Genomic DNA, 24,639 nt, shown 5'->3' with positions numbered 1-24,639 from the left:
ACTTAAGTTGCAATGCTAAAACAGGTTATCCAAAGGCCAGAGAATCCTCAGAAGAGGAAATATGTAGATAAGCGAAGTTCTTGGTCCATAGATGTAAGCTGCATAGATAAGGGGATGTGTGAGTGGACTGATGAATGGATGGACGGACTTTATATTGGAGAGTATTCCTCAAGATAGAAACAGCAGAGACAAGTTTCTCTATTCCCGTGACTGCTTAGAATAACCTCTGAAAGCAATATTTACCAAAAATGAAAGTCTGACATTGCATTCCTCCTTCAACACTTCCTCCTGCAATGGAGAGGAAGAACACACACACACGCTCACACAGCCAGGGGGAAGAGAGAGAGAGAATCTGGATGCATTAAAGGACTAGGAGGGGAGGAAGACATCATTAAATATGTCTCTAACACATGTAGGGATCAATGGGGACCTTCCTAGTTAGGTAAGTGGCAATTCTCTCCTGCTTGTCCATTTTAGGTGTGCTTGTCCATTTTAGGTGGGGCCATCCCTGGGCTAGTAGTCTTGAATTCTATAAGAAAGCAGGCTGAGCAAGCCTGCACTCCTCCATGGCCTCTGCATCAGTTACTGTCCTGGGTTCTTACCCTCAGTAATGAACTATGTATGATATGAAAGTATAAGCCAAATAAATCCTTTCCTCCCCAACTTGCTTTTTGGTCCTGGTGCTTCATCTCAGCAATAGAAACTCTAACTAAGACCTAACTAAGACAGTTAGTTTTCTTTTTTTCTTTCTTTTTTTTTTCTTTTCTTTTTTTTTTTGGTTTTTCGAGACAGGGTTTCTCTGTATCTGTAGCTTTGGTGCCTGTTCCAGAACTAGCTCTTGTAGACCAGGCTGGCCTCGAACTCCCAGAGATCCACCTGCCTCTGCCTCCCGAGTGCTGGGATTAAAGGCGTGCGCCACCACCGCCCGGCTACAGTTTTCTGATTTATAAAACAAGATTGAATGGGATCATTTCCCCCAAATGTCTTCCAATGTGTAGTTTTAAGAGTCCTTGGTTTGTTATCATGGAACAAACCAAGTCCCCCAGGCTTGAAAATGACCCATTGAAGAGTTTATGTTCTGTGACTGGTGGGACTGTCTTTCTCATCTGTAGAGACACCACAGCCTTCTCTCCTGGAGTTTTCTTAAGTCTTAGCCATTGACTGCATGCCAGTTGGTAATATCTCTAATCCTGATACTATTCATTGAGACTTTGCTTTTTTTTTCCATTGGTTGCTTTTGTTTTTTATTTGTATTTTGATTTTGGAGACAGGATCTTTCTATGAATGCCAGGCTGTAGTGGAACTTGCTGTGTAGACCAGGCTGGCCTTAAACTCATAGTGATCCACCTTCCTGTGCCTACCAAGTCCCAATCCACTGACAATTTTTAAAGATTTATTTTGTGTTATGTGCGTGAGAGAATATGTATATGTGAACTCAAATGCCCTGGGAAACAAGAAAAGGGTGTCAGGTCTCCTGGTGGTAGAAATACAGGCCATTGTGAACCATTCGGTGTGGGTGCTAGGAACTGAACTTGGGTCTGCAAAAACAGTAGTCACCCTGAGCCATCTCTCTTGTCCCCTCATTGAAATGTTAAAAGAACTAAGTTGCATAACACAATAACCTGTTTCTAAGTGTGCCTAGTTAATTAGAAAAAGTAGAGTAGCCATTTTATGGTCTCAAACACATGAAAACACTATCTATTCTAGTCCCAGCATCAGCCCCAATTTCTTGTAAGTTGGTCTTTGAAGAAGAGAGCTAAAACTATCAGGACTCCCTTCTCCAGTTTCTAGTTCTCAACCTGAGTCTCCAGGCTCAGCCTTGCCCCCTTTTCTGGGTACCCTTGAAGACCCTTTGACTCTCTACAAGGTCCACCTCCTTCCACAGCTAGCATTCATCCCAGTCTCCCAGGTCCATCTCCATCCACAGCTAGCATTCATCCTGCTCTCCAGGTCCATCTCCATCTACAGCTAGCATTCATCCTGCTCTCCAGGTCCATCTCCATCCACAGCTAGCATTCATCCCAGTCTCCCAGGTCCATCTCCATCCACAGCTAGCATTCATCCCAGTCTCCCAGGTCCATCTCCATCCACAGCTAGCATTCATCCCAGTCTCCCAGGTCCGTCTCCATCCACAGCTAGCATTCATCCCAGTCTCCCAGGTCCATCTCCATCCACAGCTAGCATTCATCCTGCTCTCCAGGTCCATCTCCATCCACAGCTAACATTCATCCCAGTCTCCCAGGTCCATCTCCATCCACAGCTAGCATTCATCCCAGTCTCCCAGGTCCATCTCCATCTGCAGCTAGCATTCATCCCAGTCTCCCAGGTCCATCTCCATCTGCAGCTAGCATTCATCCTGCTCTCCAGGTCCGTCTCCATCCACAGCTAGCATTCATCCCAGTCTCCCAGGTCCATCTCCATCTGCAGCTAGTATTCATCCCGCTCTCCCAGGTACTGTCTTACTCACATGTAGGAATCAGTTCCATTTTCCTCATTTTGCGTTTGAGGGGTTTTACTCCATCTTGCCTACTTGGACAGAGTACGGCACAAATATTCTGTCTGTCCCCACGTCTTAGCTACCTTTGTAAACAGTGCCCTATTGACCAGCAGAAAGAAAAACATTTAGGAGTTAACTGTTTGGATCCAAAATTCCTTTAGCAAATTAACTGGCATGTTCAGAGATGAGGGCAAATTTAATCAAAAAAAAAAGTTCATGACCAGTCGGAACAAATAACCAGAGGGGAGAAAATCCTTTAAGAGGTTAAGAAGAAAGAAGTTCAAGGCTATTCCAAGCACATGATCATCTTTTTAAATGTCACATTCCACCCACTAAGCTTCATGCTGTTGTTTTTACCACTCTCGTGTTTTTTACTTTATTTTTAATTCTTCTATTTTAAAACAGTGAAATCCCATCTCCTTGCTTGCTCCAAAAACCATGACATGAAAATACCACAAAACATTCACTGGGTAAACGGCAAACAGATTATGACAAAACATCCTGACTGCTTGCTCTCTGGCTTCACTTCTGAAAGACTTAGTCTCTTTGCCTTTGGTTCCTTTCCTTTAACATGAAGAAAAAAAATGATATTACTTTTAAAAATATACCACCAGCATTTGGTCAGAGACAAGAACAAGAAGTTTCTGTTTTATCTCAGCAAGGTTATCTTGGATTTGACAGCTTATGGCACTGATTCATGTTCAGTCTGTGGACTGCAGGATGTTCAGGATTAGGGGGCCATGGTTTAAGAATATAAATTTAAAAGTAAATCGAGTTGTGTCGGTAGTGTAAGGTCTTGGGGTAATCGGCTTGAAAGCCACAGGCAGCTTAACAGAACAGAAAGTGTCGCCTTAAGAGACTTGACATCAAAAGACCTGGATTCAGGTTTCAACTTCAGATCTGTCTAGCTGTGTGACTATGCTGACCGATACTTTCTGTAAATTCTCCCCCGCTTCTGTAGCCCAAGTAACAAGAACACTTCCAAGGCAACTTCCCACCTTTGAAATCTTCTTTGCGATCCTCTTTTGCATTTCAGTCAGACCCACAGCTTTAAGTGCGTACTGAATGGGAATATCCTTTTGATAGGATAAGTAATATTTGATGTTACACACTACTCGTAAGTTATACTGCTGTTTCTTTATATTCAGCTTCTCTGCATGATAGTCCACTAATCCCAAGTGCTCTTGTGTGTGTCTAGGAGAAGATTCTCCTGTGGCTTCTTCAGTTCATGCAAGAACAAGGCATCTCGCTGGACGAAGTGGACCAGGAAGGCAACAGTGCTGTTCACGTCGCCTCCCAGCATGGCTACCTTGGATGCATACAGGTGCACAGCTTGCTGCTCACAGTCAGAAAGGGGTCTCTTGAGAAGCGAAACAGGGGCAGTGGAGGGAGGGAAGGTAGGAAGACAAGAAGGAACAATAGAGGGAAGGAAGGAATTTTGTTCATTAGGAAAATGCCTGTACTAAATCAGCTTTTGTACTATACAGAAGGGGTAGCAAACTGGACAGTAAGAACCCTGTGCTTTCCTTTCTTTGTGATAGGACTGAGCTTCACAAGTGTGTTTAAAAGGCCCAAAGTCAGAGAAGCTAGGTCAGGGATCCCCTTGGGCATCGAGAAGACCAGGCTCAGCCTTGATTGGCCTTGGTTTCACCCAACAGCCTCAAGCAGTCTCACACTTGTAACCCAACATATCTTACAAAAAAAAAAATCTCATATTCTCTGTGCATGTGATAGCTAAAGATTATTAAGCAGAGGCTCAGAAGCGGGTAGGGGGAGTACTGTGGTCACAGACCCAAGTCACAAGGTGAGCACTCAGTTGGTAAAGGGTCTCTATGGGAAGGGAAGGCTGCATCTGAGACAGAGCATTGGGCAGTAAGAGCTGGCTGCTCAGAAAGTCACTTAAGAATGTATGCCAAAACCTTGAATATAAAAGTCAAGAGTATAATAACAACAAAAATGCAGAGAATACCAGGAAGTTCTCTAGAGGACCTGTGCTCACACATCTGCTCTTTAGAGAGCTAACTGAAGAGGAAATATCCAGACTATCTGGACGCCGTCCCATCAGGGTTGGCAATGGTGCATCTCCTAATTTAACACACTAACATGGAAAAAAGTGATAAGTAAGAAAGTGTAGAATGGAGAGAAAGCCAAATTTCTTACCAATACATGCAAAATGATTAAAATAATGGTGTTGTTTTTCTATGAAAGAAAGACAACTGGATGAAGATTTAAAAAAACAAGATGGGTCTTTTCATTAGATGAAACAATGCTTAATAATCCTGAAGCAAACATTTCATAAACTAATCTGTGACTGAAGTCTGAAGAAACCCAGGGAATGTTACTACTTCTATTTACAGTTTAGAAATTTTCTTTTTAATATGTGGGGAGAAGTAGGCTGCCTCCCAGGGCATTCGTCACTCCGCTTCACACAACGGTGTTTTTGGCACTAGGCACCGTGGAAACTTGGATAACTCAGACAGAGTCTATCCACTGTGTGGAAGATTAAAAAATAATAGTAATGAGGGAGTAGAGCAAGTAAGGGGCCTTCTGGGTTGAGAAAGGGACTGGGGGAGGAGAGCGGAGGGCAAACTGCCGGGATCCGAGGCAAGGGCAGGAATAACAGTGTGTGTTTAGACCGAGTCTCTTGGAGCTTCCTGCTGACAGGGTCTCTGTGACAGCCTAAGAGAGGGAGAAAGCAGCTTTATGGAAAGCTGACCTTTCATGATGAGCAGCCATAAACTAAGAGGAAAATGCAGTTCTTCAATGGTCTCTGAGTCTAGCAGTCGATGATATTAAGCACAAGCACTGTTGGGGTGGGGGGAAATCATTACTACCAAAATAATCTGAGGTTTTCAGTATCAGCATCATCATGTCATCAAAGAATATGTCAGGGAGCAACAAGTTCTTACTGTTCACGTGACAGCTTCCTTACAGACTCTAACAATATTAAATTAGTATTAAATGGAAGTATTGGAATGGAAGCATTTCCATGATTTTAGGCCACTGACTTCAGCCATGCTCTGTCAAATCTTCCTCTCCTCTATTTGTGACACGTTGGCCACATGCTGTAACTTCTCCACTCGCTTTTGCCTGTTAAGTTTTGCTCCAGAGCAGTTATAAACCTCAATATTAGGTCAATATTCAAACACTACCATTCTTTTCCACACTCTGAGGCTAGTTGAAGGACTCACAATGAGGCATGACTGCCCGTTAATCCACCTTGTGGGATCCTACCCACCCCATTCCAGCTATACTATCAAAAACAAATAGAAGGTATTAGGAAAGAAATGCAAATATTCTCTTACTCAGCTGAGAAAGGCCTCAGCCTTATTGGAAGTCGTTGCTTCAACACCTCTTCAGCTGGCTCCGCTCACTGTTGTGTTCTATGGTATCCAGGTGTAGAGGCTTTGAAGCATCGTCTGGAGGACTTGCATTGGTACTTGACGTGAGAGATCTGGTTCCAACTTTGACTCTTTAACCTTATACACATCCTTCCATCTGTGGTGCACCTGCTGCCCACAACTTTAGAGAACCTTTTCCCTCCGGAAAGAGACAAGTTCACCCACTACTCTAGAGAATCCTCTCCCTTGAGAAAGGGACAAGTTCACACCACTACTCTAGAGAATCCTCTCCCTTGAGAAAGGGACAAGTTCACACCACTACTCTACAGAATCCTCTCCCTTGGGAAAGGGAGACGGTCACACCAAGCTCTCTGCTACAAAGTCTACCCAATTGGTATCTTTGTCATGGCCCAAGTGAACTGCTTCACAGCTTCTCCGGGCCCCTATACTATCTCTTTCCAATTATTTTATTCCCAACGAGGGAGGCCTGGCAAGAGCTTATCAAGTGTTATTCTGAAACCAGTTACCCAAGAGAATAAGAATAGGATGACAGAATGCCACTCTCCACATCCCACAGCTCCTCTGACTTTAAGAATGCTTTCTCTGAACCCCAAATATCAAAATGACAAAATATTACAAACATTGCATTGTCCATCTCATTAAGGGGATGAGGGGCTGGTAGACCTCCCTTGTAGGCTACATGTGCATAAGAAAATAGTAATACCAGTTTGGTCCCATCGTTGTTTTTTGTGAAGGGAAGCCTCTAGAATCATCTAGGTAGACCAGAGATACTTTTCTCTGAATTGGTGTTTTCCACACAACACCATGGACTCTGATAATTGGCTTTGGAATAATGAGAAAAAAATCCACCCAGCATTCTGTTTCAGTCTTTTAAAAACAATGTTCAGAAGGAAGTCCTGGGGCTAAAGAGATGGCTCAGTCATTAAGGGCGCTTGCTATTCTTCCTAAAGTCCCAAGTTTGGTTCCCGGTACCCACACCAAGCAATTCACAACCATCCATAACTCCAGCTCTAGGTAACGTGATGTCCTCTTCTGGCCTCGGTAGACACAATCTTGCACACGCACACACACACGCACACACACACGCACACACACACGCTATCTGTTTAATAAAAAGCAAGTCCTGATACAATGATATGTTTTTGTCTTTTCTGGCAGACCCTGGTGGAATATGGAGCAAATGTCACTATGCAGAACCACGCTGGGGAAAAGCCCTCCCACAGTGCTGAGCGGCATGGGCACACGCTGTGCTCCCGGTACCTAGTGGTAGTAGAGACCTGCATGTCACTGGCCTCACAAGTGGTAAAGTTGACCAAGCAGCTAAAGGAGTAAGTGGCCACTTGATTCCTAGAGAACGAAGTCTACCTTGTATTTCTTGTGCTTAGATCTGAGCCAAGGGCACTGGAGAGTTCCCTTCATTCCAGGTATTAGTGAAATCTGGGCATTCTCATCTTTTCTTCCTCCATCCTAGAGGCTCACAACCTGAGTACATGCTTAACATAGCAGCTCTAAGGAGGCAAAATAGGATTAAGCCATTAAGTGCAGAGCAAGTGCACCAACAGGGAATCACAGTCTTCACAGAGAGGGAGTGTCATCTGCATTGCTGTCACCTCAGGGACAGGTGGCAGCAGAGCCTGAGTAGCACACAGCATCCTCTCTGTCCTTTCATTCTTTGTGTAGGACATCATGAAGAGTGAGGGAGAAGGAGAAGCTATAAATGCCCCCCTTCGGTGTTCTCAACAAGGGAAGTGTGTCTTTGGGAAATTCCAGATATAAGTGTCTTAATACCCATCCACAGAAAATGTGCTGGGGAAAAATGAAGCAGGGTTTTAATTAGGTTTCAGAATATAAATGTCACTTTTTAAAGTCATTTGCCTGATTGATTATGAAACTGGTACCCATTGCCTATCAGGTTGTCAGAGAAGCATTTGTGGAAGATAACCACAACATAAATGGTTGAAGAAGATGGGATGGAACATGAATGCATCAGGTGGGAGTCTAGAAAGAATTAAGGAGTTAGTGAGGGACCAACCTCAGCCCTTAGAAATCTTACAGATCACACAACAGCTGCCATGTTGAGAGAGTTTTCTTGGTGATTGGAATCAAGATTCTAAAAAGTTTAACAGATTAGAAGGACAAAATCCTTTAAGCATTAAACTAAATTTTAGAAGAAAAACGTAAAATCTTATTTTTAAAATATATGTGCATATTTATATACATTTAACAAGGATATTTATAATATAATACAGTACAATATAGTATAGTGGGTGATGAATCTACTCTAGTTTTTAAAAAATATTTTTATGTTATGTGCCTGAAGTTTTTTGCCTGCATATTTGTCTGCGCACTATGTGTGTGCCTGTTGCCCACAGAGGGCAGAATATGGTGTCATCAGATCTCCTGGAACTACAGTTGTAGACAGTTGTAAGCCACCTTGTGGGAGCTAGAAATCAAACCATGGTCCTCTGGAAGAGCAGCCAGTGCTTATAACCACGAGCCATCTCTCCAGCCCTCTACCAGAGTTTAGTGAGAAAAGAAATGTCTCCTATTTACAACTTACTTGGATGAGAAAAGGGCCAGTAAGGGCAAGAGACCTTAACTGGTTACAGATATGCGTCAGGTAACACTATGATGTGACCTTGGACTCTCTGTGCCTTCCCTGAGCTCAGGCAACCCCTTGTCTCTCTACGTGCCGTCTTTTGCCTCAGATATTCAAGATTCTTGTGCCCCTCATATTGGTAGAATCTAAAGTAATCTGAGTTTAAAACCTAAAGTATAAAAGATTTCCTCCAAGAATGCTCTGTCGGTTAAACAAAACTTCTCTGTGACAGGTGAGCCTGGGCAGACTTCAAGATCTCGCTGTAGCTGAAGGAAGAGTATATATTAGTTAATAACCTAATAACTCACTGAGTTATTTTTCCACAGTGAGCAGACTCTTTCATAAGTCTTTATGCATTTACATAGCTTTCTGAATAAGGGAGTAGATAGAATAAAAGGTGTATATTTTAAAATTAGAGAGGCTGTGACGATAACTCAGTGGTAGAGCATGTGCCTGGCATGCATAGGCCCTGGGTTCAACCCTAAAATCTTGGGGATGTAAGGGGATTGGTTCTCAATGCCTTTCCAAAAATGCTGAAGCACCATCCACTCCCTCCAGTGATAAATGAATATACTCTTAAAGAGAAGCTTTTTAAAACCATCCCATAGAATACTTTCCCTAAAATTTCACACCCAGAAAATAGATTCTTTTAAATCTCAGCTTTTATGTCTCAAACTCTGAAAATTTTTTATGGGCTGCATAGTTGTTTTGCTGTTATATTGGTGACTTTTACAAATTCAAGGTCCAGACCACTCTCTCCGTTAGTTATCCTGGGATAAGCAAACCCTATACACTGACAGATGGCAGCCATATCCAACCTTGAAATCCAAATGCTGTAGACAATTGTTGTTAGTCAGAGAAAATATAAAATATGTGCAGTGCTCTTGTAGGCACTGACCTTCCGTGTAGTATGTACTTTTGTGACATGAGCAAACCCGGAAGTGTGAAAAGAAATCCCATGAAGCAGTCCTGGAGCTCTGTGGCCTTTATGCTGTGGGACATGGGTAGCAGGGCAAGGGAGGGAAGTCATTTCCAAAGCTTGAACACACCTGAATGTCACGTACCACCTCGGCCAGCAAGAAGGACGCAACACCGGAGCTCTTCCTGCTGCAGTTTATTCAGGACCTTTTGACAATGCGTTCTCTCTCTCTCTCTCTCTCTCTCTCTCTCTCTCTCTCTCTCTCTCTCTCTTCCTGGGCAAACCTCTCCCTTCCCTTAAATAGGCAAGGGCCGCCAACCCCGAATTGCCACCTGGGCACTGTCCATAGGTTCATGCATATGCAAGCAGCTGACGATCATTGTGTGATAATAGCATAAGTCAGGCCTAGTTGATATTAGGAGTTGATTATCACAGAGAGCATTCACTTTTGGGATCGCGGAGGGTGGGAACCAGCACCATCAGGGGCGGCTCCACGCAGCTCTCTACACATAGCCATCAGGTGTGACTCCACGCGACTCTCTACACCTGAGTTTTACCCAGTGTGAGCTTTGGGGACAGTTAGCCTTGAGTGCTTCTCCTTATTATAATACTGTTCCCAACTCCTTTATAGCCATTACTACTGTCTAGAAATGGCAAACTTCAACCCTACTAAAGTCCCTGTTAGTAAACCTAGTATTTGGAATTGAATTGTGTCTCACCAGGAAGGTCCAAAACCTTAATATTTTAGTGTAGCCTTAATTGGAAATCAGATATTCGGAGAAGATAGCAAGTTCAAGTGGGGTTATAGTGGTGAGTCTTAACCTGGTGACTAGCATCTCTATAAATAATGGGCATATACCCAGAGGGTATGCCATGTGAACATGAAGATAGTGTTCATGGGGAAATATCTACAAACCATGAAACCAGAGTTCACCAATAAAAACTAGACCCTAGGAGACAGACACAGGGTACAGGATGGACACCATCGTGGCTCCCAGAAGGAACCAACATGGCTGACAATGTTATCTCAGACTACTTAGGCCTCCCAAACTGTGAGCTGATAAATTAATGTTGTCTGAGGCTGGAGAGATGCTTTGGTACTTAAAAGCCCATGATGCTTTTGCAGATCATTCCCAGCATCTCCATCATGTGGTTCAAGGGATCTGACACCCTCTTGTGACCTCTGAGGGCACAAGGCACACACTTAGGTACATGTAACTGTTCACGCAGACACATAAAACAAAAACAAAGAAAAATCTTTTTAACATTTCCTGTTGCTTAAGCCCCCAGACTTGTGATACTTTTATAGCAATCCTGACACACTGACACAGTATGCAAATACAGCTTTCTCTCTGCAATTATGAATGATTGAGCCTTCTAGAAGCTTCTTTCAAATCTAGGGAATTAGAATGTCCTCCATTGTTCTTTTGATTGTAACTGACAGGTAACATAACTGATGTCACATGGGATTTTTTAAAATTCTGTCACAATTCCTAAAACATATGTAATAAATCTTTTGAAAGGTGACTGTATAATCTTCCTCTACCAACTTTTGAGTGTGCACCTTTCGCTAGCCCACTTGGTCATTCATGTTTTCAGAGAGCTTTATCTTTCTTAATAATGTCTGCCTTCCTGTTTGTTTTTATAATTCATTGTTTTGCTTATTTTCTGTGTATGAGTGTTTTATCTGTGCACTGTGTCCATGCCTGGTGCCTGAAGAAGAGACCATTAGATCACCTGGAACTGGAGTTGTATACATGGTTACGAGCCACTATGTGGGTGCTATGATTCAAACCCAGGTCCTCTGGAAGAACAGTTAATGCTCTTACTGCTGAGCCATCTCTCCAGCCCCTATTTCTGTCTCTTAAAATACCACACACACACACACACACACACACACACACACGCACACACAAACCTGGTATGTATCCAGCTAGCAAAGCAGAGTATATTTAGTCCTATATTAAGCCAGTGTCAGCAAATAGTAAACTGGGCAAAGCCTGCTCACCACCAATTTTTGTAAGTAGTGTGGTTGTCACACAGCCACACATGTTCACCTGTGTGTTAGGCAAGGTTAAAATCATGCTAAAAGGACAGAGCTGAATGGTTGTTCCAAAAGCTTAGTGACTCCCAAGTCTAAGATATGGGCTCTATGGTCCATTAAGAGTTTGATAGGTCTTGCTTTGAACAACTTCCTGGTTTTGTTTTTATTATTGTTGTTTAAAATGGATTTTTGCTCTTATATTATGTGTATGAATGTGGGCCTGAATATATATCTGTGCACCAAGTGTGTGCAGGTCATCAGGGAGACCTAAAAAGACATTGGAACCCCTAACTGGAGTTACAATTTGCTCTGAGTGACCCAGAATGGGTGCTGGGAATCAAACCCAGGTCCTCTACAAAAGCATCAAATGCTCTTAGCCTCTGAGCCGTCTGTTCAGCCCCATGTCTAAGTTTGAATCAGTGAGTTTGACAGAGTAGGTGAGATGAAATAAGATTACAGACTTGGCTTGTTTGGGGACATGAATTGTTAGAAATAATGCTGACTGCTTATGAGAAAAACAAAGATGCTTAGGACTTGTGGAAGATGTTATCAGGATCTGACTCCACAGATGTACATTTAGACAAAAAAAAAAGTGTATGCAGCATGATCCTGCAAGAACACCAGGCTTCCTCTAGTCCATACTAAGATAAGACAGTCATTGTAGGAATACTTGCAAACCCTTCATTTAGTTCTACGCCATGGTTCAAGAGAGCTGTTACCATTTTGATGCTGAACTAATCATGTAAGTTTTCTGTTGTTTATAACAAATTATCACAGAATTAGTAACTTAACATAGGACAAGTTTGCCTTATATTTTATAAGATAGGATGTCAACAGGGATCTTGTCATGCTAAGATCTAAAAGTTGACAGGCCACTTTCCTAAAGCACAGGGTATAAGGTGAGTGTATGTTCTGCTCCTTCAGATTGTTATAGAATCAGCTTTTTGCATTTGGATGACTAGGTTCCTGCTACTTTCTGACTGCTAGATGGGGGTCACCTCCAATTGCATCCTGTAGCCCATAATCTCCTTTCTCTGTGTATGTCAGCAGCAGCAGGGTCAAGTCCTTCTTATACTTCCTCACTGTAAAAGGCTTACATGAGTAGAACAGTCTACCCCAGAAACCCATACGAAACCTTCCTATGTTAGCATCAGCTATAGATAGTATCAGCTCCCTTTTGACATGTTTTTGACTTCTGGGAATTTGGACATGGATGGACACTCTTGGGGGACTGTAGTAATACTGCTTACTGCATTCAATAAATGCTTCTCATTCCTGTAGAATAAGAGTCAATTTGCTTTAATCCCAGCACTTGAAAGGCTGAAGCAGAAGGAGCTCTATGAGTTCAAAACCAGCCCAGTCTAGACAGTGAGCCAAAGGCCACCCAAGGCTACAGAGTGAGACCTTGACTCAAAAGAAAAAAAGAGTCAATTTGATTGATTCATACCAATTTCTACAATAATTAATATGTTTTCTAAGTGATTTTTTTCATCCTGTAGCTGTCACTTTTAGCCTATTTTCTTGACTTAAAGCATATTCTGATATACATACTCCTATGTCCAGAGGAAATGGAGTGTTATCACGCATTATTTGTTCTTTATATAAGAGTATACAAAGCTATTTGTTACCCAAAGTACACATAGGTATTTTGTGTTGCATTTTGTTTATGTTTATGATTAGTGAACTGCTACAAACTCTTCTAAAATTCAAACAGTTTCTAGGCTAAGTGTCCTGTGCCCTTAATCCCAGATGTAAGAAGGCAGATGTAGTTATATCTCAGTAGGTTAAGCCCAGCTTGGTCTACATAGCAAGTTCCAAGCCATCTGCAGCTACACAGAGGGACCTTGTCTCAAAAGCAAGCAAACAGCAAAGTCAATCGTTTAGAAAACAAAAGTATCATTTTGAAATACACCCTTCTAGATTTCTGTTCTGCTGATGGGGAAAGAGAAATTCTTCCTAAAACTATAGCTACTTAGCAGCTCACACCCATAATCCCAGCAGTGTGAGGCAGACATGGCCAGGTTCCTGAATCCTGCTGCCCAGCCATTCTAGCTGCACCATGAGCTCCAAGTGCAGTGAGAAACGCTGCCTCAAATACTAAGGTGGAGAGCAACAGAGGAAGATGTTCAGCATCAACTTCCGAAGGGCTCCACGTGCACACACATATGCACAAACACACACAAAGGAAACTATATTACACATAGGATTTTGTAATATTCTTTTTCATCTAAGACTAGTAGAGTATAATAGACACATACAAATATTAGACGAGTTTTTTGTATGCTCATAGGTATTCAGTATTCAAGTAATATTGCCATTGCAGAAATGATTGAAATTCTTTTACTCTTACTCAGGAGTTATTAGTTTCTTCATAGCTCATCGTTAATATGTCCTTTTCAACACTTTTGATTGCTTCCTTGAAAAGCTTTTTGAGTCATAAGAATGGAGACTAAACACTTTTTAAGGCCTTTGAATAGATTGCCATTTACTGCCTTTTCATGAAGATTCTTCTCCCTCTAGTTTTGGCAGTGGCCATGCTTCAGACACTGTGTTCTTTGATTGTTTCCTGCAGACAGACAGTGGAGCGTGTCACACTGCAGAGCCAACTCCAACAACTTCTAGAAGCCCAAAAATCAGAGGGCAAATCACTCCCTTCTTCACCCAGGTAATACCAGTCAATGAATTGTTGGGTACTTGAAATCTTTAAATCCTTTCTCTAGTATTCCATTTAATGTTTTTCTTTCAAGAAAATGACATCAGGAAACATTTTGTTCTTTTAAAAATAAATTAAATGTTCTCACAATGAAGTCTGTGTCTAGGTCACAGGGCCTAAGGTAGTCTTCAGCCTTTTTATTTCTTTGGGCTTTGACTACAAACAAGTTATGTTCCTTTTTGCTGCCTTACCTATGAAATGAGAATAAAGGCATATAGCTTTATTAGACTGTTGCAAACAGAAGTGAGAAAATTCATACAAAGTGGTGGATAAACAATAAAAAAGACAAATTTTGTAGCGATGAAGTTTGGGAAGTGTTATGTTCTAGCTACAGCTGCAAGAATGGAGTCTTTGCTAATTGTTCTGAAAAACCATTAAGTAACTCCCATCTTGTTTGCCATAAACTGCTAATCATAGTAAAGGTCGTGCAAGGACTTATGGCTGAATTCAGTGCAGTAGGAAATCATCTCACATCTCCTTCATCTTCCTTTCAGTTCACCCTCCTCACCACCTTCTAGAAAGTCCCAGTGGAGAATCCTAGATGCAGATGATGAGGCTACAGGCAAGAGCAAAACAGGAGCCCAGGAGGGAATACAAGTTCTTGGAAGCTTATCAGCATCCAGCAGGGCTAGGACCAAAGGAAAAGATGAAGACTCTGATAAAATCCTACGTCAGTTATTGGGAAAAGAAATCTCAGAGAATGTCTGCACCCAGGAAAAGCTGTCATTGGAATTCCAGGATGCTCAGGCATCCTCCAGGAATTTGAAAAAAATTCCCCTGGAGAAGAGAGAATTGAAGCTAGCCAGACTGAGGCAGCTGATGCAGAGGTCATTGAGTGAGTCTGATACAGACTCAAACAACTCTGAAGACCCCAAAAATACTCCTGTGAGAAAAGCAGACAGGCCCAGGCCACAGCCCATTGTGGAAAGTGTGGAGACTATGGACAGCGCAGAAAACTTACACCTGATGATAAAGAAACACTCTCTGCCATCAGGACGCAGGTTTCCTTTCAGTACAAAGGCCTCCAAATCCCTGGATGGGCACAGCCCATCTCCCACTTCAGAGAGCAGTGAACCAGACTTGGACTCCCATTGTCCAGGCTTGGGGCTGACTCCTCCCACCCAGCCTTCTGCAGACCCTACTCAGTCCAGTCCCGACAGTTCCACTGTCCAGAAAGTTGCCACGAGCCCCAAGAGTGCCCTCAAGTCTCCATCATCCAAACGCCGGACATCCCAAAACTCAAAACTCAGAGTCACCTTTGAGGAACCTGTCGTGCAGATGGAGCAAACTAGCCTTGAACTAAACGGAGAAAAGGACAGAGATAGGGGCAGGGCCCCCCAGAGGACTAGTGAATCAGGGGAACAAATAAAAAGACCTTTTGGAACTTTCCGATCCATCATGGAGACTTTAAGTGGTAATCAAAACAACAATAACAACTACCAGCCAGCCACCCAGCTGAAGACCTGCACACTGCCCTTAACATCACTTGGAAGGAAGACGGCAGATGCCAAGGGAAACCCTGTGAGCCCTGCTAGCAAAGGAAGGAATAAGCCCGTGAGTGCTATTTGCAAACTGTGCTTATATGACTGTTCATTGATTGTGTTATTGTTAAATCCCAGGTTACCGACTTGTGCCATCTTGAAAGGGTCACCTCAAAACTCATAAATCCATATATTTTTTAATGAAACATGCCAGGTTAAAATATATACCCTTGCACATTCCTTTGGAGAATGCTGAGAGAAGTGGGGAAAGAAATCACGGGTTCGTTCTGATCCCTTTTTCTTGTGCTCTGGGCATTAGGAATTGTAAACTGGGAGGCATTCATACAAGATGAAGTTACCCATCAGCATAAAATCAGTCCTTTGTTGGCTCTGATTCTGCCTCGGGAAGAGTTTGTTCTCGTGGACCTGGTATTCTCGAGCCCAGCTTAAAGGCAAATAAACAGAAAGCCCATTTTTAAGCTACCTACCTCAAGTGACCTTTGAAATGAATGACCCTCCCCCAGGGACTGCCACCTGGCATGATACTACACAGATCTCTCCATGTTGATTAGATACTGGAGAGGCTGAAGTACTTGCCAGTATACAGGAGATGGCAGAAGTCACTGTTGAAGTCATTTATAGCACCATTTCTTGGAAACCCATCTGTAACCCATGAAGAAGAGATAGGAACATCTTTTTAGGCAACGATTTCTGCACGCTGTGTGCTTGTCATGCCACCAAAAACAGTATAGCAGCCAAAATGCATAGCTCCCTGCGGAAGGAATGCCTTGGATCCTTTCACAATTGCAGTTACTAAGCCGCCCAGTAGTGTCCGAAGCTTATCGGTTTTCCTCTTTGGGTTGTTAAATTCCTATTACAGCATAGTCTTAAGAACTGTCTGTATTTCTTGCTGTGATGCCAAATCCAGTGTTGCTTAATTTCTCTCCAACGGCCTCCTCACTGACTTTTAAATTATCTACCAACTCCCTTGAAATGAAAGACTTCACCACGTATTGGTTACATCTAGAAAGGGCACACGCCAGCTAAGACAGCAGACTTCTTGCATTAAAAAATTAAAGCCTAACTTTTCTCCCCCCAATAACGTAAGAGGATCTCAGGATCGGCAATAACACTAAAGCCATCTCCATCTCCGCAGTTTCCCACAAACCTTCCCTCGAATGTGCCCTGCATGTCTTGCATTAACCGGGACCCTTGCATGGGAAGAGCTTGTTGCATGTCTTCAGATAATTCTTACTTGCGCTTCTCTAGGAGGTGTACAGCAGCTGTATCCACCTTCCCTCTAACGTGCTGGTTGAAGAACGTCTGCGTGGCTATGAACGGTATGTGGCGTGGGGCGCACCGTGAGGCACGCCCATGCCTTTGCTTGGATTTGCATGCGCTCTGAAATGATGCATCTGCGACCCTTTTCAGCAGGGGATAACCCCAAGGGAGAAGAAACTTGCAAGTCTTCCCTGCCCCACAAAGAGATAAGGGTTCAGGTGGCAACTAGATCCTGGAAAGGTGACCGGTAGTCATTGGAGGGGCTTTATCCCAGCATCTCAGGAGAATCTACTGTGTACGTAAACTCACTGTGTTTCTCAGTTGACTTTGGTTCTTTGGTTTGCATTTTAAGGGAGCATGGTGCCAAGTAAGTATAGAATTAGGTTCAGTCATGGGTAGAAGGGGCCAGTTGTCCGTCAGAAATCAGAACTTCGAGTGTGAGCTGCGGCTTTGCTTCAGCACCACTTACAGACTGGAGGTGCCTTTTGTCAGGACGGCTGTTCTTGGGAGAAGAAGCACGCCTCTGCTTCTGCAGAAGCTCTCTCATTTAGCACGGTGAACAGCTTCCAGTCCAGACACCATTAGGATGAAGATCCACCGATAAAGGAAGGGTCTTCCTCCAACGAAACGTTCACAAGCCCAGATGCATAGAGTATATACATACAAGAGAGAGGAGCCTGTAGCCAGTGACTGGGACTTCTTCTGAGGTTCAGCATGTGTTTCCAGACCTGGCGGGAAGGGGGTGAAGTGGCAGGAAAGGTGCCTGAGTTAATGTGGTCAGTGCCTTTGGACTGGTTTATTTGAGAAGCGTTTAACGTCAAACCCCATTTTAAAAGCAAACTGTTGGGTCTAAAACATTTCAATAATTTGAAAACCTTTGCATGGTATTCAGCATTCCTCCAAAATCCCTCAAAGAATGTGTTTACTATACATACAGATTTTAGTTCAAAATACTGAATTTCCGGAAGATCTTCCTTTTCTTTCTTTCTTTTTTTTCCTTGCCCTCTCTAGGTCAAATTTAGTCTGCTTCCCAATCTGAATGGAAAACAGACATTAGTCATGTTACGGAATGTCATCAGGGGTCTCGTTAATTTGGTGCATTAAAGGAACAGTCTTAGACTCTTAATAGTCACTGGTGACCAGCTGGCTACTAGCAGGTAGTCTACATGAGAGTCAGGACTGCTTCCTGCCATCCCGTGACAGAGGCTCCTGGGCCAGTGTTAGAGATGAGAAAGTGGCAGAGAAAAGTTCTATGTCCTTCCAAACATCGATGCTTTCCCCCTTTTGTTCTTCTTGGCCTCGGTCCCTATTCTTACACCCTCCCCTGTGCCTGTCTTGGGATGCATGGGTCTTCTTGGTGCCTGGAAAATTCTGCTTTTGTCCCTAAGACAGGGAAAACACAAAGACTTGGCAAACCCCCTGGGAGCAGAGAGGAAAATGCCTCTTGTGGCTTCCAGGCTCCACAGCAACTGGGAACAAGATAATTAGTGTCACGACAGATTTTCCCGCCAGAAATATTTCACCCTGTCTTTTTACAAGGAAAAGAACAAAGCTGCGCATTTTAGTGTAATAGGATTACGAAACTTCAGTGCACAAAATGAGGTTACAGAGCCACTTGGATGTCTGAGAGGAGTATAACACTTTCCTACGGCACTTAAGGAACTGTCCTTCTAAGGGCTTGGTCATTAAGCTAGCAGATTTACTGGCCTTGTGTAGTGACAAGGTTTGAATTCAATGCTAAAAACTTAGAAAATTCAAACAACATGTATAGTCAGCCCCCAGACCTCTTCCTCTCCCTGCCCTATACTCTCATGCACACTTTACCAAGCTCTTAGTTTGGCATGGGTTTCCATTACAAAGGAGTTGAGTTTGTTTGTTGGATGTTTGTTTTTCACACTGGAGAGACTAAGTTCTTCCTATTGTCTCTGCATCTCATGCATGCGTCTAGCACAAGCCTGGTCCACTCCACAGATGAACCAAGAATGCCTCTCTACTTAAAAGAAAGATTCCTCGAAGAAATTGAGGCTAGAATGAAATGTTTAAATGAGTAATACATAATTAACTCTGGTGCCTGCAGCATTACCTGAGTGTAAGGGTTCATGTATCGGTCAAATCTTGACCTAAGAACCTGCTAGAAGATCAAATGACTCCTTGAAATAGTAAAGGGCTCCCTCAACTTGGGGTGGAGATGTTGACAGCTCCCTGCTACTGACCCTCTTGTTAGCAGAGATGAAACAGTGGCAGTAGCTCCAGAACCCTGGGATCAGAGTCTAGTTTAGTTTCTAAGGATTTTATTTTTAGTTCTTCTAGCTAAAAAGAAAGTAGGAAGTCAGATAGGGATGGCACACACATTTAATCCCAGCCCTTGGGAGGCAGAAGCAGATTGATCTCTGCGTTTGAGGCCAACCTAGTCTACAGAGAAAGTTCCAGGACAGCCAGGGCTGCACAACGAAATCTTGTCTTAAAAAAAATTTAAAAAAAAAATAAGAGAGAGGAAGGAAAAAGAGTGACAAATACAGCATTTTAAAGACTGTTTTTCAGCTCTTTTTGCAGCTTCTGCTGGCTACTTATTTTTCTAAATTGATCACAGTGTGCTTAGCAAAGAGTCTGAATTTCAATGGCCTCTAAAGTCAGCTTCAGCTTCATCACTTTGAACAGCCTCTTCAGTATGTCAACTCTGGAAGATGACTTGGTTTACAGGGAGCAAATCTATCTTTTCTGTTTTTCTTACAGAAGATAAGTTGACTTGGAGTTTTTGCAACTTTGGGGGAATATTTGCAATCATTGGTCTTAAAATACTAATGAAGTCTTGGGTTCTGCCTATGGTAGCTTGTTTCCACCTTGGCTACCTCCAATAACACCCTCTCTGACCACGTGGCACTGTTTCCTGAAGAAGTCATACCCCTATCCTAGCACCAACATTAGAGGACTCCTTGAAAACCACATGAAGCCATCAAAATGCTTAAAATGCTTTATATTACCCATGAATTAGCCATTTAAGAATTATATGCCTAGAGCCAAGAGCTAATGTCAAGTACTTTGTATAGATTTCAAGGTTCCCAATGCTACTTCAAAGAGAATTATCTTTTTGGCCCAGGGCTGGGGCTGATGTCCACGGTGTGACTCGTCTGCTGTTGCTCATAGAGAAGAAAGGAGAAATCTTCCCTGGAAACCAAAGCCAACCTACCAGGATGCGTTCTTTAGCTTGCTTATCCTGACTATTTGACTATCACCCTTTCTTCATCTTCTCTGTTTTTCCCACTCCTGAAGGTTCAGTTGTGAATTACGTTCAGAGAAGAAATATGTCTCCCAGTGCCATATCCATACTATTAGTCTGCCATTACTAAGGACATCTTAGGATATTGTGAGAGCAGGGACTCCCCATAATCTCTCTGAAGGCTGAATTGTAGAGGTGTATAGGTTGATTGAAATTATCACAAATACAAACCTTCTTCTCTCATACGTTACATCCCTACTCCTAGCTAACAAAGCCACACCTTTCTTTTCAGCATCTTTATCAATAAGGCACATATTTGGGGGAATTGAGAAAACAGCTCAATCGATTAAGTACTTTCTGTGTAGACATGAAGATTTGAACCCAGAACACACATTAACAGTGTCAGTCAGAGTGGTGTGGACTTGTACTCCCAAGACTGAGTCAACAGATTGGCAGACTCAGCCTGATACATAGCCAACCAACCAAAACCAGTGAGCCCCATACCAACAAGAAATACAAAGCCCGGGAAAGAAGTTAGACAACTCTTGAGGAACAACACTTGAGGGTGTCCTCTGACCACCAGACACATGTTTACACATGTGCATGCATACCCACATGCACACAGCTGTACTTACATAAACATGTACCCATATGTGCACTCCCATACACAAAAGACATGTTTTTCCCAAAGTAAGGCATGGCCTCTGAACTCAGACAGGTCATAGTGAAGACACTCCCAGGAGAATAGGAATAAACTCATACCAGAGCTCCGTGAGAGCAGTCCCCCTTGAGAGACCAGTGTTTGGAATGGTGTCTGGCATATGGAAGAGGCTTCGTAAATATTTGGAAAGAAAAAGAGCCTAACAGATGAAAAGGAGGAATAAAGGGTGGGGGGGGGAAGCAAGGACAAAATCTTGTCTCTACTATCCTACCGGGAGAGGGGTGTTATTATGCTCTGTGGATACATTTGAATTCAGTCTTCTGCAGTAAACTTCTATTTGAGTATTGAAGTATATATTTAATTTTGAACCACAATTCCCCCTTTCAGTAAATAAATTGTACAGATTGGCTATAAGTAAAGCCGGAAGAGAGAGCACACTTAGCAAGCTCTTCTTTTGGTTAGCGGGGGAATGAGTGGCAGGCTGCAGACCATGGCACACTGGTCCCGTAAGTCGCTGTGGGAGCGCCACGTGCTGTGGAAATACAGTGTGTGCCTAGATGATTCAGCACACTGGAACACTTGAAAACCAGTTATTTAAATATAAGACTCTCCTCCTTTTTAATTTTGGTCACTCGGAATGTGATTTCATATCCAAGAGTGAAATCAAGGCACAACAATTATCCGAATGATTTGTGCCAGAATTACCCACTTTTGTTCTTTTGAATTATGGCAATTGAAGATTGAGCAATTGAAGGATTCGGGGAAGACTGAATTATTATCATATTAAATGTCTCATATTAAATTAACAGTTCACTTGGTTGACACTTGGTTTTCTCTAGTCAAACTAGGTTTTTCCTGCAGAAAGAGGGTTCACTTGTGGGTGTCCAAAGCAGTGTCCCCTATCTCAAAGCAAAGATACCCTTTCAAGGACTAAACTCTTTAACTTATTTAATTGGATTCTCATCAAGATTATATAAATACATCTGAGTAATAATAAAAAGAAACGTTATATGAGGAAGGGCTGAGGGACCTCACCCCTTCCTATTGAACTGTTTGTTGATTTGAGAAGAAGGAATGGCTGTCTTCAAATGTGTGCCTACTAGTTCCTCTTGTAACCACCTCAACAGGTTGCTTTAATCCAATGCTCACACCAATGGCCCTGTTTAAATTAAATGAGTCACAAAACAAAAGCAAAGGGCAGAAGTCTCAGAGAGGAACTGGTAGAGACGGAGGGGCACACTTTTCTAAAGGGAGAGAGAGAGGAGAGAATTGAGGGAGTGATCAGAGTATGTTATATACATGTAGGAATTGTCCAAGGACAAAATAAAAAAGCTGTCAACTTTTTGCAGCTCATCCTCCATCCACTGTTCATGTTCTTCTGAATGTGCTATGCCTTTTCTTTCCGACTTTCTTCAGCATTCTATTATTCCTATATGCAATGCCATAGAAATTGTCAGTGTCCCTAACATCTACTGGCATCCTGCTACGGATGATAAAAATGGGTCAGTGAATATTCCAGACGCTTTACACATCTCTGCTCTTTCAATCTTCACAATGATATCTATGACAGATGCTATTATTACCCACATTTGCACACTGGAAAAAGACATAGATAATTGTGCATCTTGCCCAAGATTACACAGTAATGATGGTTATAAATCGTGGAGCCAGGATTTGAATTTGAACAGTCTGGCTCAAGAGTTCGTATTAACAGTAAGTCTTATTTTAGCCTCTCCTTCCCACCCCTCTTCTCTCTCTCTCTCTCTCTCTCTCTCTCTCTCTCTCTCTCTCTCTCTCTCTCTTCTTTTTTTCTCTGAGAGTTGGATATTGAACCTAGGGCTTTATGCATTCTAGCCAAACACTCTACCACTGAGCTACATCCCCTGACTGACGCTTCTTATGAACCCACAAGTATTCAATTGGAACCCCAAGATTTCTTCCTCTAGGTTCCATAGCTGCCTTTAAGTTTACAGCCATGAGCCTTGGGGACGCATTCTAACCATGCCCAAGCCATACCAGTAATCAAGCAGCAAGTGTGGTTTTGAGGTCATAAAGCCACGCTCTTACGCTTGTCCTGCATCTACATATTAGAACCATTACCAGAAAGAAGCTTTTGATCATATCTCATGTAGCAGCAGTAAGAACTTAGTAGTAGACAGGCTTGCCCAGAAATAAGGCTCACTCCTCTCTGGAAGCTTTAAATAGATGCATCTAATACATCATGAAAATGAATGTATCTTCTCCAGAAGGAAAATCACTCATAGAAGAACATCTGTCTCTTTGTCCTCTTCTTCCACAGTATAGAGTCGGGATTAAGCTGGAAGCAGCACTCATGGTTCAGCGTTTTCTTTTTCCCATACCTTCACCTATTTGCGGTCCTTCAGCATGCCAGGCTGCTGTCATTCCTAAAAGCATCCTTTTCAGACCTTCAAGACTCCAGCTTCTTGTAAAATCCACAGTGTCACCAGTGATTCCTTGAAATCACTTGAAACTATAAAACAAAACAGAAACAAAAACAAAACTCTTGTTTCCGTGGAACCAGCACCATTATATGTCCTATCATGCTTGTCTCTGGTAAAAATCCCCTTGACTACAGAGTTCCTGAGCTCTAATCAGTGTGGCTAAGAATTTACTCCTGGAGCCAAATTCAAATGTGCTCAGTGAGTGTGCCTTGTTATATCACGACTGCTTTCATTACATTTAAACAGTAGTGTGTATGAAAAGCAACTAATTTGCCTCCTGGAATGAAGTGCTGCTCTTCAGGATGGTTTGGGGATGGATAACTTCCATTTTTGGTGAGCTGTTTAGCAGCGTCGTCGTGTAACCTGACCATGGTTTTATCTAATTTTGGCCTGTGGTTTCTCTTCTGCTTAGGCATAATGACATCAAGAGAAACATGAAGAAAACCTACGGCAGAAAGCATGATGCTGAGTCAGAATCAAAGGAACTCTTCTTATAGATCACTTTTTATAAGTCTTATGCATGCCGTCTGGCCACCACCGAGAGTTCCTGGAGACGGCGGCAATAACACGGAAACAACACCTCACCAGCAGAGCCGAATATCTGGATGCCTTAAATTTATATCTGAGACTTGTCATAAGATACATTTTGGACCATATCTGTATATAGAACTTTGTTTTCTAAGATGCTATTTGAAAACATGATTGGGTAATGTGTGCATTGAAACATTTGCTGTTTGGCTGATTCAGCCTTCTCGACGCACATCCCCCAGGCTCTGACACCGCTGGTGTTCTGTCAATTGCATGAGGATTTGCTAGTGTTGATTGATATTTCCTTCCTCCATAACAAGGGCAGCTTTGGCTCAGCTCAGTGAGTCTAGGTCACTGGTATTATTTTCTGTCAAGAGTGTGTTTTTTTTCTGTCATTTCTACTTTTTTAATAAAGAAAATAAAACATTGTTAATAGCCACGTATGAGTACGGGGCATCGACTTCCTATTAAATCTTTGATGTTCTGATTTCTAAAAGGCTCTGCAAGTATTTTGACTGCTGATACTCTATATCAAGTACCAACTGGCCTGTTTATCTTGTTTCCTGGGGTGGGGGTCAAATAAAACATTCTATACTTCATTAAGCACAGGAAGATCAAACAAGTTTGTGGAGCAAGGCGTCCCTCTGCCTTCTCAAAACACAGTGCTGACATGGGAAAACACATAACAACCGAAGATTTAGTCCTTTCTTGGGTCACTTTTTTTTTCTGCCTCCAGCACATCATGAGGCTTGTCTAATTCCTGTGGGAGACAGTGTGGAGCCTAAGTTTATAACAGCCTTATTGTTGACATAGACCTCTTAATCCCTGTAAGCAATGACTTACAGGAAGGTTCATCTTATCGTGGAAAAATACAT

The 24,639-nt window shown here is 42.6% G+C and overlaps 1 protein-coding gene across 3 annotated transcripts in view; it reads left to right on the top strand.

Annotated features, from left to right (window-relative positions):
- The window catches only part of Sncaip (synuclein alpha interacting protein), a 148,051-nt gene extending 123,730 nt beyond the window's left edge, over positions 1-24,321 (top strand). For 2 of the 3 annotated variants that reach the window (XM_057789301.1, XM_057789302.1), the window contains exons 7-12: positions 3,696-3,821; positions 7,018-7,187; positions 13,994-14,086; positions 14,629-15,688; positions 16,885-16,955; positions 23,649-24,321. In XM_057789301.1, coding sequence (XP_057645284.1) covers positions 3,696-3,821; positions 7,018-7,187; positions 13,994-14,086; positions 14,629-15,688; positions 16,885-16,955; positions 23,649-23,733 — 1,605 coding nt within the window. In that variant the 3' untranslated portion in view covers positions 23,734-24,321. The remainder of the gene's footprint in view (positions 1-3,695; positions 3,822-7,017; positions 7,188-13,993; positions 14,087-14,628; positions 15,689-16,884; positions 16,956-23,648) is intronic. The other variant, XM_057789303.1, reaches the window with a different exon arrangement.
- Positions 24,322-24,639: the final 318 nt, after the last annotated feature.

This window comes from Chionomys nivalis, chromosome 14 (genome assembly GCF_950005125.1).
Source record: "Chionomys nivalis chromosome 14, mChiNiv1.1, whole genome shotgun sequence".
Lineage (NCBI taxonomy): Eukaryota > Metazoa > Chordata > Mammalia > Rodentia > Cricetidae > Chionomys > Chionomys nivalis.
This window is presented reverse-complemented; position numbering and strand designations above follow the sequence as displayed.